The sequence below is a fragment of the Acinonyx jubatus genome, chromosome B3 (genome assembly GCF_027475565.1).
Source record: "Acinonyx jubatus isolate Ajub_Pintada_27869175 chromosome B3, VMU_Ajub_asm_v1.0, whole genome shotgun sequence".
Taxonomy (NCBI): domain Eukaryota; kingdom Metazoa; phylum Chordata; class Mammalia; order Carnivora; family Felidae; genus Acinonyx; species Acinonyx jubatus.
This window is the reverse complement of record NC_069386.1, coordinates 49,606,021-49,621,236: the sequence shown is the minus strand read 5'-3', so window position 1 is coordinate 49,621,236 and position 15,216 is coordinate 49,606,021. Positions and strand designations below refer to the sequence as shown.

Sequence of the window (15,216 nt, the reverse complement as noted above, 5' to 3'; positions counted from 1 at the left end):
ATTCTTTAGTCGATGAATGAATTTGGGCTCTTTCCATAATTTGGCTATTGTTGATAACACTGCTATCAATACCAGTGTGCATGTGTCCCTTCGAGTCAGTATTTTTGTATCCTTTGGGTAAATGTGGTGCAATTTCTGGGTCATAGGGTAGTTCTATTCTTATTTTTGAAGAACCTCCATACTGTTTTCCAGAGTGGCTGCACTGGTTTCGCATTCTTGATTTTTAAAAAACCCTGTTTGGAATAGGAATTCAACTTGGATGGTTGCATTTTGTGGCCAGGAGGACAAATTGAAGACCCATATAGTACTTCTGTTTTCTTTCCTTCCATTTTCCACCATAATTTATGGGCTACAGATTGAATTTAACCTGCGTTGGAATCAAAGGTTTTTTTCATCCTTCCCATTAGGAAAACCTTGGTGATTCTTGTCCAAGATTGTCACTTATTAAAAAATATTCTCCTCCATAACTTAGACACATAGAAAATTTTACAGTTTATTTTTTTTTCTAATTTTTTTTACGTTTATTTACTTTTGAGACAAAGAGAGACAGAGCATGAACGGGGGAGGGTCAGAGAGAGAGAGGGAGACACAGAATCTGAAACAGGCTCCAGGCTCTGAGCGTCAGAGCCTGACGCGGGGCTCGAACTCACTAGCCGTGAGATCATGACCTGAGCTGAAGTCGGACGCTTAACCGACTGAGCCACCCAGGCGCCCCAAAAATTTTACAGTTTAAATTCCTACTCACAGCTTAGTGTTTTGGCCTCCCATCTCATCATAATTGGAAAAAGAGTTAGAATATGAAATGAAAGCAAAATGACTGAAACAATCTATAGATATAATTGGAAATTATCTATTTAGGGATGAAGACGTTTCTACTCAGAATTAAGACATTTCTACTTGTTACTATTTATGTATTCAAAATTAATTAAGGATGCAAGAGTCTCTTCCCAGCTAGACTCTGAGCACCTTCGGAACAGCAACTATCTCAGTCGGTTTGGTTAGCCCTCGCCTACTCAGCAAATGAAACACATAAAGTACTAAGTCTGTATTTGTTTAATTGTAGAATAAAATTGACTTATTTAAAGTGTACTTTTCCTCTAATTTAAAATCCTTTTATTCTTGCATATAATTTATCTCATTATATAGCATAGATGTTAATTACCATGTTACGTAATGTATCATTTTGGGGAAAAAAAAGTTAGGAAAGCTGTCTGGTCAGGATTCGTGCGTTGAAAATCTGCAAAGTTTCCTTGTACACAATCCACCTACCAGTTTTTTTTTCCTTTATCACTTGGTAGGAATAGGAGGATTTTTATTGTTAATTTTCATTAAGGAAGATGGTTAATTTAAATGGGAAATAGGTATTATAATATAAACACAATCTCCTCTAACCCAGAAATCCTCTCCACATAGTTGAGAAGGAAGAAGCTTTACTATTGAATAAGCATTAAAACAGAATGTGATGTGTATCTCAGGAGATCAACTAACAGATTGCAAAGACAGAGCATCCCCCACCCCCAAACCTTTTATATAACCAAGCAGGTACAACCCATTACTTACATGTTCTCAAAATAAAAAATAACTAGTTCTCAAATAAGCGGTCTTGACAACACCATTTGTCACATACAGTTCATCCCAACCTTACTTAGAAATTGGGGTGACCATCTGTGCTGTGTTTATCCAGAGGAAAACCAAACTTTTCATGTCTTTATAACATGAGACAGTTTTGCAACTGGAGCAAGCTGCACAGGGAAGTGACCCTCCCACAGAAAGTGGGAGATAGTGGCGTTACCTTCCTTGATGTTTACATTTCAAACAGATGGCTCTGAGTCCTTGAGAAAGAGTTTCCCAGATTATAAAGCTGACAAAATGTTGATCTAGTCTTCAAAGGGATTTACATACATTTCAAAGGAGATAGTACTTAAAGTTATAATTTTTCTAAGTAAATGCTCAAAGAAAAAGGAGGACAGGGAAATCTCTTCATTTATTTGCAAGAGAGAACATTAAGCCTCCTGTATTTCATTTGTATTTGTCCCTACAGTACCTACTATCTGGCTACTTCATGCAGTCCTTTATGGGAGATGAGTGGGGTGGCGAAGAGAGGGAGGGAGCTCTGCTCTCATCGCTCTCATACCCTGCTTTGTTTGTCGTTTTCTCCTGTTTCTGAATGTTAACCTCAGCACTTGTTGGCCAAGCTGTGACTTGAAGTGACTACTGTCCTGCAAGTGGAAAAGACTCCTTTAAGTTTGTTCTTCCAGATACTGGCATGGGGAGATGTCTGGGAACAGCTTTCTCAACTTCCTCTCCCTTGGTCTCAGGTTCGCAAGCCCCCAGTTTAACCTGTAGTTAGTAAATGCCCGTTTAGTCAATAAAGGGATTAAATTGTCTCTTTAATCGTACTCCAAATTATTTCTCTTTTTTTCCCCTGTTACAAAGTTATTCTTTATGTTTCCTTTTTAAAACTTTTTTGCATTGCAGGTATGAGCCACTAAAAGGCCTGGTTCAAATAAGCACGTTAGTGAATGTGTCTGAGAAAGCTTTCTTCTCTCCCTCCTGGGATGTCACACTCTCCTGGCTTCCTCCTGTGTCACTGGCTACTACTTCTTGGTCTCCTTACTTGCAGCTTTTCCTCTACTTGACCCCCAAATGAAAGAGAGCATCTGAAGAGAGTCAAATGTTATTTGTTCACTATCATCACTCCATACGTCGTTTCTTCTAGTCCCATGGATTTAATACCATCTGATATTGATTAATCTATGTCTATATCTCCAGCCCTTATATCTCCTATCAGTTCCAAACTTTCATATCAATAGCTTACTTGAAAACTCAACTAAATAGCTGAACAGTAATGCAAACTGTACATGTAGAAGTAGAATCTTAATGTTCCCAGTTCTACCCTTCCTTCAGCCTTCTTAATTTAATGGCACCATTATTCATTTAACCAGTCAAGCAAAACACAAAACAAAACAAAGACCTAAGAGTCATTTCACTGACTTACATGATTTAACCTAAGTTCTGTTAATTCTACTTCTAAAATATATTTCATATCCACTTCCTCTGTCAATTTTTTTTATTTTAAGAGGCAGAGAGAGAGAGAGAGAGAGAGAGAGAGAGAGAGAGAGAGAATTCCAAGCAGACTCTGCCCTGTCAGCACAGAGCCTAATGCAGGGCTTGAACTCAGGAACTGTGAGATCATGATCTGAGCTGAAACCAAGAGCCGAGGCTCCACCTGCTAAGCCACCCAGGTGCCCCCCTCTGTGAATTCTTACAGCCACCAACCCCAGTTCATATACCATCCTTTCCCAGGAAAGAAGGAGAAACTGCCTTTCAATCAGCTCTCAGCTTTCACTCTTAAACCTCTTTCTCCCTATACCAGTGGCCATGATCTTTTGATTGTAAATCTTATTCATTTGGTAATTTTATGATAACCCTTTAAGAACTTTCCACTGCATTTAAATTAAAATTCTTTTTTTTAAGTTTTTATTTAAATTCCAGTTAGGTAACATACAGTGTAATATTAGTTTCCAGGGTACAATATAGTGATTCAACACTTCCAAACTACACCTGGTGCTCAGCGTAAGTGCACTCCTTAATCCCCGTCACCTATTTAACTCAACCCCCCACATACCTCCCCGCTAGTAACTTCTAGAATCAATTTGTTCCCAATAGTTAAGTGTCTGCTTCTTGGCTTGCCTCTCTCTCTCTTTCTTTTTTTTTCACCCTTGTCCTTTGTAAGTCAGAGAAAGACAGATACCATAGGATTTCATTCATATGTGGAATAGAAGAAACAAAACAAATTAAAATTATTTAAAAAAAATTAATGTTTATTTCTCAGACAGAGACTGAGCATGAGTGAGGGAGGGGCAGAGAGAGAGAAGGAGACACAGAATCCGAAGCAGGCCCCTGGCTCTGAGCTGTCAGCATGGAGCCTGATGCGGGCCTCAAACTCACAAACCATGAGATCATGACCTGAGCCAAAGTCGGTTGCTCAACCGACTGAGCCACCCAGGCGCCCCACAAATTAAAATTCTTTATTGGAATGTCCTTCATACTTTTTATTCAAATGCTCCTAGATATTTAAAAGTGGACAACTAAAAGTAAATATTGGAGAAAAGTCCCTTGCATTAGAAAAGTTAACATTTTAAAATTAAAAAAGTTACATCTTTCTCCTAAATATATTTAACTGTCCAGTTATTAAATATAATAAGCAAAATTATTTTGTAAAATCATCTTGTAGTGAGATGAGACATGGAAATTTTCTTTAATTAGATCATATTTCTGTGGATTGTAACAGTTTTTACAGCTAGAATAAGACAGGGTTCAAGATTCAGCATTAGTTCCATTTTTATTATATACTTTAGGATTTTTTTTTTGCATAGACAAATTTTGACTGTACAGATCATTCAGATGTGCCTTAATTAGTGTGATAGAGACATGTATCCCTCAGAAATATTATATATGGCTACATTAGTGATTTCATTTCATGGTTAAAACCATTAATTTATAATTATGCATTTGATGGAACAGCCGTATTGTATCAACATCTGAGAGGGAGGAATCCATCCTAATTGACCAAAGCTGGCTCTCTATAGTTCAGAACATGTAATTTGGGAACCTTTTGTTCTACGCTGGAACACACTTAAGTGGATGTTAAGAGTGCAATTTAACCAACTCTGTAGAAATTAACAGCAAAAAGAAGAAACGGTGTTAGTCATTATTAAGTGTGTACTTATAAAACATGTGCTCTTTACAGGAGAGTCTATAACATATTCCTGTTAATTTAAACTTAATAAATGAATCACGAAAATATATAGAATACTGGATCAGTGGCCGAGTGACAGCAAGCAGGGGGCTTTCAACCAAGTATGGTTAAGTAACGGGTTTATAGCACTCAGTGATCTTTTGTCAAAAGTTAATGAGATGTATCTTTTCCAATTCTAAATAAATATTATTTGTCTTATTTCCCATATATGTATGTTTTTCTTTATAATGTAATATTGATTAGAAGTAAACTTAAAAAATCTTTGACCTCTTCCTAAGATCATGCAAAACATGCAGGTGAGACACTGGACTACCTCATGGATGGTAGCAGTGTACAATATCACTTTGGCTATATTACCAGAACTCACCCCAAATTATGGCCCTCCTTAGATCTGGATCTAAACTGATTCATGTGTAAAATGGAGCCTATAGTCACTGATTCTTCCAGATACCTCATATACAGATTTCAATATACTCCTTTCTCTGTAGATTTCTTTTTTTTTAGGTTTTTTTTTTTTTTTTTTTTGAGAGAGAGAGAGAGAGAGATAGAGAATGAGTCGGGGAGGGGCAGAGAGAGAGGGAGACTGAGAATCCCAAGCAGCGATGTGGGGCTTGAACTCACGAGAACCGTGAGATCATGACCTGAGCCAAAGCCAAGAGTCGAACAATTAATCCAACTGAGCCACCCACGTGCCCCTCTGTAGCTTTCTTTCTAAAAAACCTTATAGTTGCTGAGTTTCAGTTGATACCACAATGCCTTATTTAATTTTTCCTACTTAAAGGGTCAATGTTTCTTTCAGAAAAATATAACATTTAAAAATCTATACTTTTTAAGTGATATATTTCCCTTAGAAAAATATTAAAAATTAAACAGAATCGATTAATTATTTTAAAAAGACAAACTGGTTTCACCATTATTATTTTTTTCAAATCACATACTTCATGAGACTCTGGTTTTCTTTTTCTAGTTTAATTCTTTTGAAAATCATGATTAGATTGCAGATGCAGTCACAGCAGGCCATCTTTCCAAGGTGAGGGCCATTCCATCAGGACTTATGCAGGTGTCTGTTCTCTAAAAACAATCTCAGCAAGAAGTGGGCAATGGAATTTTATTTATGCAAGGCAGAATTCTATAAACAGGTTGTGATTTTAGTGTATATTTTGTCCATTGCCTTGAATTTTTTATATTGATCCTTTAATACTATTTTCTTTTTCTATACAACAGACAAGAAATACGGAGAATCCTATTTTTTTCTCCACTGTAAAAGTAAACCCAAAGGAATAAAATACTGTATCTTTGACAGTATATGTATGGTAGGAACACAGATTTTAGTGTCAAATTGCCTGGGTTCAAATCCCAACGGTGCCACCAAACTATATGATGTTGGGAATGGTACTGTACTTGTCTGTGCCTCAGTTTCTTTATTTGTAAAATAGACATAATGTTAATAGTAACTATACCATATGGTTGCTAAGAAATGAAATGAGCCATTCAGGTAAATCATCTGATCCCAAAAAGTGTTCAGTAAGCATTAGCTAACACCATCCAAGACAAACCACTGTTGGTGATTTGCTCTTAGGCTTTTTTCTCATATATTTTCAACATTTGTTATAATAATAATAATGTATGTGTATATGTATATCCTGCTTTTCTTTTGAAATTAACTTTTAATAATTTTTAATAATTTTTATGACTACAAAATTGTTACACACTCTTTGTTACAAAAAAATATACAGATAACACATTGCCTCAAATATTGCTTTGATCATGGAAGCCATTTAAAATGCTTTTTCTAGAGTATCTTAGAACACTGGTATAAACAGCTGAGGACAACTCTCCTCATCTGTGAGAAAGCATAATATAACTGAAAATTGGTTACTTGTCCCAAGGGAAATTAGACATTCTTCCCACAATGAGTCTTCAGGGGGCACTTATAATGGGGTCCTTATGCTGGCTGCCTCATTGATAGATATGTGATTTAAAGCCAGTGTCTCCAAGAGAAACAGTCCATTTACTGCTCATCACCAGTTGCTATCTTATTTCATTCAGGATAGAGTTCCCAGAAGACTTCATCAGCAGGAAAGAAGCTCTAATAATGTGGAATAGAAATACCAGAAGACTCCTATCAGGTCAGCTTGCTGCAACAAAATACCACAAGCTGAGTGGCTTAAAGAGCAGAAATTTGTTTTTCACCTTTCTGAAGGCTGGAAGTCCAAGATTGAGGTTGTTGGCAGATTTGGTTTGTGGTGAAAGTTATTTTCCTGGCTGGCAGATGGCCACCTTTTTGCTGTGTCTTCACAAGATAAAGAAATAGAAACAGAGGGACAGAGAGAGATAGCTCTTCTTCTTCTTCTTTTTCTTCTCCCCCCTCCTCCTCCTCCTCTTCCTCCACCTTCTTCCTCTTCTTGAGAGACAGAGCATGTGAGCTGAATAGAGGAGAAGAGGGAGGGAAGGAGGGAGAGAGAGAGAGAGAGAGAGAGAGAAAGAGAGAGACAGAGAGAGAGAGAGAGAGAGAGAGAGGGAGGGAGAATCCCAAGCAGGATTCTTGAGCCCCGATGCAGGACTCAGTCTCCCATCCCTGGGATCATGATCAGAGCTAACTTCAAGAGCTGGATGCTCAACTGACTGAGCCACCCAGGCATTGCTCTTCCTCTTCTTAAAAAGCCACATTTCTATCTGATTGGGGCTCTGCCATTATGATATTATTTAATTTTAATTACCTCCTAAAGACCTTATTTCCAAATATAGTTATATTGGGAGTTAGGGCTTCAACATATGAATTTTGGGAGGACAGCAATTCAGTTCGTAGTAGCTCCTATGTTCTGTGCAGGGGAATGTCAATCTTTCATTCTGGGTCAGTGCATTTTCCTTGTCCCATCATGTAACAGAAAAGGAATTTCTCTGTTTTGTTTAACATCTAACATCATCATGAAAACAATAAATGAACATCTTACTGTGTGCTAGGAACTATGATGGATCCTGGGGCTTAAACTCTGTTCTTCAGAAAATCCATTGCCTCCATTTTGTCAACTCATGCTATGTTTCAAACCTTTTGATGGCTTTTACCTCATTCATTTGGCCAAACTTACCTTTCACATAATAGTCCACTATGAACCACTCACCATACTTCATTTCTTCATTCTACAAATGCTTCTGAGTGCTTATCACATGCTGGGTATGTTGCAGGCATTGCTGATACACAGGCAATGTAAACAAAGTTTCTGCTTTCATGGAATTTAAAGCCAGTATGGGGTTCCAACAAGGAATGAACAAAATAACATGCTATCAGTTAGTAACCCTTATTGTGAAGACATAATAAGGAGGCAAGGAGGAGAGAGAGCAATTTAGGTGAGTATATGTGCTATTTTGGATAGAGTGGTTAAGGAAGCTTTCCTGGATAATGTGGGCATTTGAATACGGACTTGAATAATTGAAGGAGGAAGTTGTGTGACTATTTAGGGAAAGGGCATTTCAGGCAGAGGGCAGAGCAAATGCAGAGTTGTTGAAGTGGGAACACGCTTGAAGTATTTGTGAAATAGTAAGCTGACCAAAGGGGATGAGGGAAATAAACTAGGAGAAAGAAAGATTGAAGAGTGTAATTGAAGAGAGAGCCAGGGACCCAATCATGTAAGACTGGGTGGCATGGTAAGTCTTTGAGTTTCAAGTAGATAGGAAACTTTTTCTAAGTTTCTATTATCTTATCAGGAAAACTTTAGAATAGGGGACAGAGTTGGTGGCTGTGTTGAGACTAGGAGACTAGGTGGCAAGTGTGGAGAGAGGAGGCGCTCCTGCTTATAGAAGTTGTCCAGTCTAGAAGGCCCATCTCTGCCTCACTGATATACATCACTGAATTCGTGCTTCCTCATCTTTACTCTGAGCTCCTTGTTCGGCACCATTCCACTCCTCTCCACTTGTTCAATGCTTTGTGATCCCCAGCTCATCTCATTGGCTGATTTAATCCATGTCCAGTATGTTTCATATTTTATTTAATATTGCAGGCAACTTCACATACATTAACATTCTTGGTTTCTCCCAACTAAATCCATTATTTTGAGAATGATTTCCTAATTTTGTATGATGCTGTCTTACTAAAGTAACACTTTTCTTACTTGAAGATATCTGACTCCAAAACCTTATCTAAATGGAATGCAGAGAATCCAGAAGAGGAAGCCTCTGCTAGAAAAGATGCCTCAAATCCATGAGCTCAAGTTCACATATTTTCTTCTTACAACTTCATCTCCACAAATGACTATTGGAAGAGATACAAGATAAATGTTCATGGTGCACTGTGGCAAGAAGGTTCCCTCTGTCCTTGTTTCTGGGGATTCCACTTATAATCCCACTGAGGGTGAAGGAGAATTTGTTCTTCCCCAGCTGAAGACTCACTCAACTCACTCAACATGATGTAGGGTAAAGTCAGTCCAATATCTCTAAACCACTCTATCAGTAGGAAATAGTGGGGACACCCAAAGGAACAGAATATGATATTTTGACCAGAAGAAAGAAGAATGTGTCTGATATTTTTTAAAGTTTTGTATTGAGAGGTCCTAGGAGGGCTATAGTTGACAAATTAGGAAGCATTTCTAACTCTTAAGCTTTCTGTTATTCTTGCCAGCTTCCATTTCTTTCCACTATCCACCTTCCACTTTGTCTAACTCATTTCCACCTCTCTATCTGGAGGAAAAGAGGGTGAATTTTGTATATCATTCTATCTAATCATCTTATTATTTAAGAACTAGAGAGAAATTTCTGGAAATAATGAAAAAATAGAACAAAATGCATAGAAGTGTCTCAGGAATGCCTGCTAAAGCATTACTATTTGTAATGGTGACTGCATAATACATTTATTTAAGTTTAGCACCTATTTTTTATGTTGCAGAGTTGGCACCTGAATTAATCAAGATAAATGAGCTGGCCCTGAAAATAATGAGCAGTGTCTAAACAACTGTGGCATAGGTTTTCAATGAATGTCTCTTGAATTGAATTCAATTTCAATACTAATCTGTCCCATTAAATTAATTATATAAATCCTGAGAAAGACAACTTGTATATCCAGCTTATAATTATGACAGCTGTGAAAAGATAGGAAGGCCCTCGGTAGACTCCTTAATGACAGTGGAGTGGATGTTTTACTCAGGTTTCCAATAGACCCCTAAACCCTGAGAGATCTGGCTTCATCGTTATCAGTTGCATGAGGCATAATTTTTCTAAGTCTCTATTTTCTTATCTACAAAATGGTAATAATGATTGACACCTCCCCCACTTAGACTTTGACAAGAGAGACCCCTGGCCTGGGCCTCACCCTGGTCCTTTTCTGATTATGGCCCTCCACAAGATGTGAAGTTAACAGGGTCAAGGAGATGCATCCATTCAGAGGCTAAAGCGCCCCAACTCTGCCCCACAGCCCAGCTCTGAGCACTGAGGTCTCTAGAATTTCAAGTTTGTGGGGCTCTGAGGGGCTGTGTCAGAGATGAAAGGTATATGGACAGATGAAAGGGGTATGTTCCACTGAGGATCCACAGTGTGCATTTCAGTCATCTTGTGCAGTGCAGGTGCAGCCTGAGGTGAGAAAAGAGGGGTACACCAGGGATGGGTACCCTAGAGTATAAAACTCCAAGGGGTGAGAGAATATCAAAATGAAACCTGAAATTCTAGGTAGTTATGTGGCATATTTTAAAAGATGAGGATAGACTGTATTGTATTTAGCGTGTTGTTAGCTTGATTCATTATTATTATTTTTTAATTTTTTTAACGTGTATTCATTTCTTAAGAGACAGAGAGAGACAGTGCGTGAATGGGGGAGGGGCAGAGAGAGAGGGAGACACAGAATCCGAAGCAGGCTCCACAAACTGACGGCATAGAGCCCGACGCAGGGCTTGAACTCACGGACCATGAGATCATGACCTGAGCAGAAGTCGGATGCTTAACTGACTGAGCCACCCAGGAACCCCTGATTCATTATTATTTGTAAATATTATTTGTAATTTGAGATCATTGCAGATTCACATGAAGATGTAAGAAATAATACTGAGGGATCTCTTGTACACTTTGCCTAATTTACCCCAAAGATAACATTTTGCAAAACATGACATGACATCACGACCAAGATACTGACATTTGTACAACCCAAAGATTATATTCTGATTTCCCCAGTTTTACTTGTACTCATTGTTATTTATGTGTGTGTTAAGTTCTGTACATTTTATTACCTGCATAGATTCATGTATTTGCTACCACAGTCAAGACACTTCTGATACCACAACGACTCCTTGTGGATTTATTACTTTTAAATATGTAGGCATATAGAATGTCCCAGCAAAGTACTTTTAAAATTAAATGTTTGGTCTAGGCTAAATTAAGAGTAAAGTAATAAATCAGAATGGGGAATATTTCCGAAAGGGAAAATGCTTCCTGAGACAAAATGCTACTATTAACCCAGTCATTCCATTATGAGAGGCTTTTCTCCCACCTATATTTAGAGATGGGGTTGTTGGGAGGGTTGTAGTTGAAATTGCTGCCTCTGATTCCTAGGACAGGCTGTTTCTCCATATTTCTTATTGCTCAGCACCCCACCTCTACATATTGTTTCCTCAACACTCTTTTTGTTCTTTATTGCTCAATGTTCTGCATCTATGAACATAGGAAAGCTGACACTGTATAACCCTCATATTTCAGCAAAGGTCTTGGGCTTCCTAAGGAGCTCTGATTTCTATAGAGTTTGTAGAAGGCTAATCTTTTTTTTAAAAAATTTTTTTCCAATGTTTATTTATTTTTGGGACAGAGAGAGACAGAGCATGAACAGGGGAGGGTCAGAGAGAGAGGGAGACACAGAATCAGAAACAGGCTCCAGGCTCTGAGCCATCGGCCCAGAGCCTGACACGGGGCTCGAACTCACGGACCGCGAGATCGTGACCTGGCTGAAGTCAGACGCTTAACCGACTGCACCACCCAGGCGCCCCTGTAGAAGGCTAATCTTATTGGGACCTATAAACTTCTCAGGCTTATGCTCTACCCTGGGTATAGACTTTTAGGGCAACTAGTAAGGCATAACTAATAAAGTGAACTTATGTTCTGCTGGGGCCATTGAATAAGGCAGAAAGGAATTTTATTATCTGCTAATAGTGGGAGTTGTTGTTGAAGGGTGTGGAAAAAGGAAAAAAAAACACTATGAGAGGAAGAGACAAAGTAAGAAACTCATGAAACATAATCAGATGAAAAGAATTGGAGTTAGATTACAGTCAGGAATCACGTTTGGAACAGTTCCACCCTTGAACTTCCGCAGCCTGTCCCAGATGTTCTGTGGTCTACTCTGGAATCCCTGTGATAGTTGGCAGGAGCCCCCCTCCACCAGTTACAGCCTGTTGGATCCTTGACAGGCTGGCTCGTTCTTCAAGCTCTTCTTTTCCAGTCCTTTGGCTTCTAAGTCTCTGCATTTTTAGCAGTTGGTTGACTCTTAGCAGGAGCCAAGACCTAATCTGGGAATGAAGCCAGGACCCAGGGCATCCAAAAGGCAAAAATTGGCTGTGAAAATAAACCTAGCACTTCCTCGGGGACTCTGGTATGTTAGCAATGTTGTGGAAGCAAACCTGCTATTTACTTTGGTGTCGGAATTTACACACACACACACACACACACGTATATAAATTTATATATATGTGAAGCTGAAGAAGTTTAAGAAAGATCATTTCTGATCTTCTAGAGAAGGAGCTCAATAGATAATGTCTAAAATTATGAAATCCTGAAGTAGCAACACTGCAAGTTATAAATAGAGCCTCCCCTAAGGTATGTAGGATACAGGATAATACTTTTGTAGTGCCTTTTTTTTTACATAAACAATTCAGTGTAAGGTGTGTGATAAAGTTCATGGGCCCATGAAAGATATCAGGATTTGATTTATTTGCAGATGTAGAGAAAAGAAGAGGTATTTACATTTGGGAAGTATCATAGTGTCCAGGAACACCTCTTCTAGTTCAGGCACAGAAACCATAGCATTGTGTTCTTTATTGTCAACAGTTCCATTCTTGGCTAATTTCATATCTCTTCACTGCCCTGAGAAAAAAGATAGCAGTACTGTTATTACTCATAAGGCACTATTTCTTCAGAATCTGTATTGAAATAATATAGATCTTACTTTACAGTTCCCTAATTCTACGTATTTAATGCTGGTTAAACCGTTACTTTCTGTGAATACTGTTTTCCAGTGACTCGGAAAAGCTGATGGGGTGTTACATTAACAGAGACTATCTCTTGTCTAGCACAGCTGAAGACTGACCCTGGAGATTGATATGTCTTCATGCACTGGAGGCAATTAGAGCAAACGGATGAGAAGGGCCTGTTGGTATTCAGGAGCAACAGTCTCAAGAACCCTGGGGGGGCGGGGCACAGCACTTCTGTAGGACTCCCTGACAGTGGATAGTGCCAGTGGCAGAGGGAATACAGGCGAAAGAATTTCCGCCATCACCACCAAAACCACATGCCCATGTTTGGATGCTGTAGACCTGAAGTAGCAGGATAATTGGAACATGGATGGGTGAGATCCATTGCACAGGCTTCTTGGTGCAGCTCTAAGCCAAGGGTCAACAGTGGAAAGTTGGAAGTCCAGGGTCTGAACTTATCCTGTGTCTGATATAAATGAGTCATCCCACATCAGCAAGTAAGCACCATATTAATGGTTCAGTCTTAGAAGATCCCAGGAAAGAAATACTTGTTTTGTCCAGCAGGAGTGATCTGATCTGCTAGAACCAGATCCGTGCCTAGATCTGAAACCATGCCTGGATCTGGTACCAGATCCGTGCCTGGTCTCTTGGTGGTACTGGTCTGAAACATGAAGGCAAATGCAAGAAGAAACAGTTAAAGAATTTAAATATTCTTTATCTCTGATTTATTCTTAGAGAAGGGCTCCTGAGGAGGAAAAGGAGAGTCAAGGGATCACTGTTTCTTGTAACAAGCCTTGTACTAGTATGTTAGTTTTTAAGTTCTATACATGTATTACTTCAAAAAATAAAAATTAAAAAATGAATATATCAAAACAAAACAAAATAAAGTCAAGTTATAGTATATAGCCTTTTTTATAATCTGCCTTTTCTATCTAATGATATATCTCGAATATTTCCCCATATTCTCATAAAATATGACTTGATGATTAAATAGTATTCTACCACACAGATGTGCCATAGCCATAACTGACTTAACAATTTTCTTACTTTGGATATTTAAGTGATTTCCAGTTTGTCTTTGTGGAATGGAAATCAGCAGGAATTCGGCACTTCCACATTTGGTGCCCGATGGACTTGCTAAAAATGACTTTTCATTCTGTCTGTTGCTTCCAGCCCTTGTTTCTGGAAACTTGCTGTATCAACCCTCTCCCCTAATAGATCTTATTATATGACAGTGTAGCTAAGAGTGTGGCTGCAGCAAGCCAGGTGGACCTGGGTTCAAATCATAAACCTCCCATTTTTCAGCTCTCAAAGACTCAGTGATCTTATATTTAAAAAAGGATCACTGTAAGGATTATATGAAACATTGTATCTAAATTTATGGAGATACCTAGTTGATAATGGTATTATCATTTATTGGCTCTTCTCTGACACCTATTTATTGAGTGTTTTAATGTGGCAGGTCTTGTGATGGGTGCTAAAGGTGCAAAGATGGGAGAAACAAGCAAGCCCTGATCTGTGACTATTACAGTGTCACATTATAGAAAATCATCAAGCTATCGCATTTTTAAAAATTCGGAATTGCAGCTATGCCAAATGCCAAAGAAGAGAGAGACCTTGTGCAATGCATACCTGTCATAGGAGATTTGATACAGTCACAGAGCGGCCCTGCGTTCTCATAGGGATATCAGTCTTTGCCTTATGATTCTGGACAAAAAGAGAGGGCAGCAAGAAGATTGGTATCCTCCACCAGAAAACACAGTATTTGGTTTAAGATGTTGGGGTTTTTTGTTTGTTGTTTTGTTTTGTTTTGTTTTGTCTTCTGTGTTCATTCTCACAGAACAGAAACTGTATGCATGTGACTTTGCAATGAAACAGTGCAGACTGGGACCGGTGGGAAATATCTTTAACTCTTTCCTGCCCACTGTTCATGGCCTTCAGTCATCTTTCCTGTTTATAGCATCTGTGCTCCGAGAGCCTTTTCATGTGCCTCCAGGATGGACCAGTGTAATGTGCTTCTTTGACTAAGGTCCGTTGTCTTCCAGCTTTACTATGCCACCCTGGCTGTCTTTGTATCTCTAGGGCTTAGCAGGGTACCTGACACAAAGCAGCTTCTCACAACATGCAAAGCAGGTTGACTGAAATCTAATATCGTATTTCAGGGCAGGGCAGACATCACCTGCCCAGGAAGATGTAGGGAGGAAGGAAGGGACTTCTGGTCCCTGAATGTACTAGAGCCCTAAGACAATTCAGTGTGAAAAGGAGTGGAAGGAAAATATCAAGAGGCAGCTCCTAGAA

The 15,216-nt window shown here is 38.8% G+C and overlaps 1 protein-coding gene across 1 annotated transcript in view; it reads left to right on the top strand.

Annotated features, from left to right (window-relative positions):
- LOC106989059 (translation initiation factor IF-2-like) overlaps positions 1-13,819 on the top strand; it is a 75,698-nt gene extending 61,879 nt beyond the window's left edge. Inside the window, exons 4-5 of the mRNA XM_053225084.1 lie at positions 6,812-6,891; positions 13,018-13,819. Of these exons, the coding sequence (XP_053081059.1) occupies positions 6,812-6,891; positions 13,018-13,046 (109 nt within the window). The 3' untranslated portion in view covers positions 13,047-13,819. The remainder of the gene's footprint in view (positions 1-6,811; positions 6,892-13,017) is intronic.
- Positions 13,820-15,216: the final 1,397 nt, after the last annotated feature.